Source organism: Chaetura pelagica, unplaced genomic scaffold (genome assembly GCF_000747805.2).
Source record: "Chaetura pelagica isolate M959 unplaced genomic scaffold, ChaPel_1.0 scaffold354, whole genome shotgun sequence".
In the NCBI taxonomy this organism is placed as follows: Eukaryota; Metazoa; Chordata; class Aves; order Apodiformes; family Apodidae; genus Chaetura; species Chaetura pelagica.
Genome location: NW_009953299.1, coordinates 573,991 through 578,130, shown reverse-complemented (window position 1 = coordinate 578,130; position 4,140 = coordinate 573,991). Strand labels below are relative to the sequence as shown.

At 39.4% G+C, this 4,140-nt stretch overlaps 1 protein-coding gene across 1 annotated transcript in view; it reads left to right on the top strand.

Moving 5' to 3' along the window:
* Positions 1 to 1,004: 1,004 nt before the first annotated feature.
* Positions 1,005 to 4,140, top strand: part of DLK1 (delta-like 1 homolog (Drosophila)) — a 20,876-nt gene continuing 17,740 nt past the window's right edge. The window contains exon 1 of the mRNA XM_009998027.1: positions 1,005 to 1,026. Coding sequence (XP_009996329.1) covers positions 1,005 to 1,026 — 22 coding nt within the window. The remainder of the gene's footprint in view (positions 1,027 to 4,140) is intronic.

The window sequence follows — 4,140 nt, the reverse complement described above, 5'->3', positions numbered from 1 at the left end:
AGCCAGGCAGCAAGGCTGCTCAGAGCAGCTCTCTGTGCTGGGGAATACATTGTCAAGGCAACCAAACAAACGGGCCATCCCACTCCTGCTAGGTTCATTGTTTCACACTATGTAAGAGAAATCACAGCACAGGCTTGAATGTGTCTTTGAGCTTCTGTGAGATTGAGACAAGTTCCCTTCCTAATGTGCCCTTGGGCAAGATACTTGTCAGGGAGACACTGGGCTGGCCAGCCTGCTCAGAGACATGCAGGTGCTTAGGTCTCTGAGCTCAGAGGATGAAGCAGCGTGTCCACTGATTCCTTCAGGCTTCTTCCATATTGTGCTATCCTCGATTTTTCGGTCTTGTTCTCCTTCAAGGCTTTTCTCATTCCCAATCTATTGTATATTCTGTAACGTTCCTTCACTGACATTTCATCTTCCACTCCTGTGGTCCTATCAGCTCACACCCACCCTGCCACCCTCCATAGTTTCTGGTAGGACTATTTCAGCATCCCTTTACTCTTTACACTGCAGGATACTTTCTATCCTGAGGCCTTTTTTCAGACAGATGAGAACTTAATCAAATTTATAGATATTACAGCTGGAATTGTGTGTGCCAAACATATGTATCAAGAAGGTATTTTCTTGATATTTATTAAAATATTGTCAGCCAACATTCATAAACCACTTCCAAGATTCAGGATACAAACAACATGGAGCCAGGCCAAAACTACTGTAATCCAAAAAAAAATGGAACAAATTCCCCATACTTTACCCTACCCCCCTGCTACAGAGCAGGGATTTGGAGTTTATCAGGATGAGTGAAGTTTCCTTCAGGAGTCGCTTTCCGTTTTCCTTACAGATATTTGCTCTTTTCCAAATAAGCTATAAATCTTTGAAAAATTGTCATTTGCCCATGCTCAGCAGAGCATTTTTAGTGTTTGCTAGGTAAGACCCCAACAGGTTTTATTTGTGCTGGTCATGCTGCAGTCCAGGACTGGAGTGCAGTGTCCCCCAAGGGGAGGATGAGACTGGAGTCTGAAAAAGGTAAGTAAACTTTGAGATAGGAGCTGGATCAAGAGGAAAAACAAGACTACTAGACAAGAGGATGAGTTTAAGATTATGAGCAGAAACCTTAAAAGCCAGGGATTAGCTGTTTTCAGAGACCAGGTCTAATGTGGGAGCAAAAGAAGAGACAGGAAGAGTTCTGGATTTTCTGATAGTCCTAGATACTGGAGAAGAACTGGGACCCACCAGGGAAGTAGATTGTTGGGAAGGAGCCTGTAACAAAAACATACTGGTGCAGCTTTGCAAATGAAGAACCACTTAGCTGAGAATAGGGAGGCACAGGGGAGTGAGAAGGGATTTAGTTAATGAAGAGGCTCAGCTCCCCAGAGAGCAGTGGTACTGCTGGAGGAAAAGAAGGAGCAGGACAAATTACATGAAGACCAGGAAAGGAGAAAGTGGGATTAATTGGAAAGGGAATCTGGTGTGAGCAATCTGAGAAAGGGTAACAGAGGCTGAGACAGGAACAAATACTCTAATGAAGAAATACTGGAAACATAAGGCAGGAGAGACTGGTTTTACAGAGAAACGGCAGCAGCTATGCCTCGAATGGAACTAAAAATCATAAGCCTCATCATTCCTATACCATCAGCAAATATATGTAACACCCCTCAGCAAAGGGTCTTGTCACATAAAGGCAATGTGCTATGGCCAGCAGGTACTTTACTAGTTCAAGATGCAGAGCTCTGTGCAGTGGTTCTAGACAGTGCCACCACACAGGTGAACCATGAAGACTTCAGGATGATGTCAGGATGATAACACATTATGGAATATTCTGCTTCTCCTTCTGATTTAAAAAAACAAAAAATCACCAGAAAAAAAGAGCATAATAGTACTTGTGCACTGCTTTTAAAGCAACAAGAAGCTCATGAAGCATCATAAATTCACTTCTCTGTGCAATCTTTTTTCAACCAGCTTGTATTATTTTATTATGATGGAATGTCTACTTCAAGGTCACACACTGTTATTGCAACAGGAATCAGAGCTCAGTTTTGTGGAACTGTCTGTTGTGAAAATGAGCCATGGCTGTTCTGTGAAAGGTGTGCAGTCTGCAAACCCACAGGTCGGAAGGTGTGTACAGAGGCAAGAGGGAGGAAAAAGTCTGATATGTTCACTAAATCTTCAGCAGAATTATCTTCTACCCTGCCTATCTTCATGATGTTGCCTATGATACTAGGCAAGTCACTAGAGCCAAGCTATTCATGTGTAGAAATTAATTACGTTTTGCTCATTATCTGGGTCTCTACTTAGGCCTGAATTGAAAAGGTGTTGAGCTTTCACCATTGCCTTTCACATCTTTGAGAGCTGTGCTTTGAATGTCTAATGAGCTAAATCCACTGAAAAAAAATGTTTTCCATTAGCAACTCAAAACTGGCAGGAACTATTTTAATGTATTTTGTTGCTATAAAATAGATGTACAAATGCTGCCTTATGTTACAGACATGTTCTGAAAATGTTAATTTCTCTTTGTGTAGCTGTTGAATGTTAATACAAACAATACAAAAAGTCTCAGAGGAAGTTCAATAACTCTGTCTTTAGAACAAGTTTTGAAAAGTGCACTAGAGCCACACGAGTGCCACACAAGGCACAAGAGCCACACGAGTAAACAAAATGTTAAAAAGCTATTTATAAGGTGAGCACTCAATTAGGCAGATGTGCTAATAAAAAACACAGTCCCGGTAGCAGTTGCAAGATATTTAATGCAACACAAATAGTAAATCATCTTGGTAATGTCAGAACAACAGAGAGCCTATCAGGGAGACTATTATTTTCGAAAAAGACAGACATTGTACTAATTAATTTATAAATTTAAAATAAGGCACAGCCATATAAATATGAAAAAGACATGTTAAAAAGACACGAGCAGGTGAAATAATAAAAAAACACAGTGGTCACATCAGAAAAAAAAAAATAAAATAAATAAATAAAGAGTGGTTTCCTGCATTTATACAAAAATAATTGAGACCATTCTTGTATCTTTCATATCTTACCTGCTTGTCACTGCTTTCCTGAGCTACATTTAAAGGCATAGTTATTTATTCTTCTCTTTCTCACTAGATGCTTTTGTCTATAGTAAGCAAAATGCAAGCCAGTGAACTTGTAAAATACTATACATTTTTCATTGCCAGTTTCCAAACTCTCCTTGTGTCCACTGTGAATCACCATCTAAAAAACTATTTGCATAAAGTATAAAAAAAAAAGGACATCATAATCTGTATGGTATTAATGGCGAATGTTACATTCTTCAATGTTAATGCATAATACAAAAAAGTAGGACTCAAAAGGTTTACAATATGTTTCTGTTCGAAGATGGGAAGGGAATAGTGGGAAAAACACACTTTTGACCAAAATGCCTAAGGATTATGTCACTCGGAAGAGAAATACCATATTTGTGCAAGTGTTCAACATTCATAATCTGTAGATGAAACATTTAGTTACTTCACAGAAGAGCTTCAAGTGTGAACAATTTATAGCTGGTGCAATTCATAGTAGCAGTGAAAAAGATTATAAAAGCCAAACATAGAATATTACTATTTCAAGAATGTCAGTACATAGGCCTTCCAGCAGAAGGTCCATAGTTCATATTAGTTTGGGAAATTGAAAATATGCCCACTGCTGACACAAAGAGCCAATATTTCCCTTGCCAATAGCCTTTAGGACTGGAACCCCCAAATGCAAGTTACAGTTTTTAACATGACCTCCTATTCTTTTCTCCTCTCTCATCTCTCTCTTCCTCTTTCCAACTCTAAGGTTCACTCCAAATGTGGCAATGAAGTAAAAAGAAACAGGGATGCAGGAGACCTGACCATGTGTACCTGACTTTGCCATGAGTGAGTTTGTACTACTTTCCTTCTCTGTGCTTCAGCTTTTCTTCCACTGCAACAAAGCCAAGAACTAGTGCAAAAGCAGAACCTCAGCATACTCTGCAGTTAGTAAAAAAACCTCATTCTTGAATGTCAAGTTATTTGTCTTCATTTGATTTGCAAAAATCCTATCAGTTACATCTGATTGGGGGAAAACCAAATCGCAGCTAATGGCCCTTTGCCATTAAGGAATGGAGGTATTTCAGGCACAACAACAACAATGACATTCCTG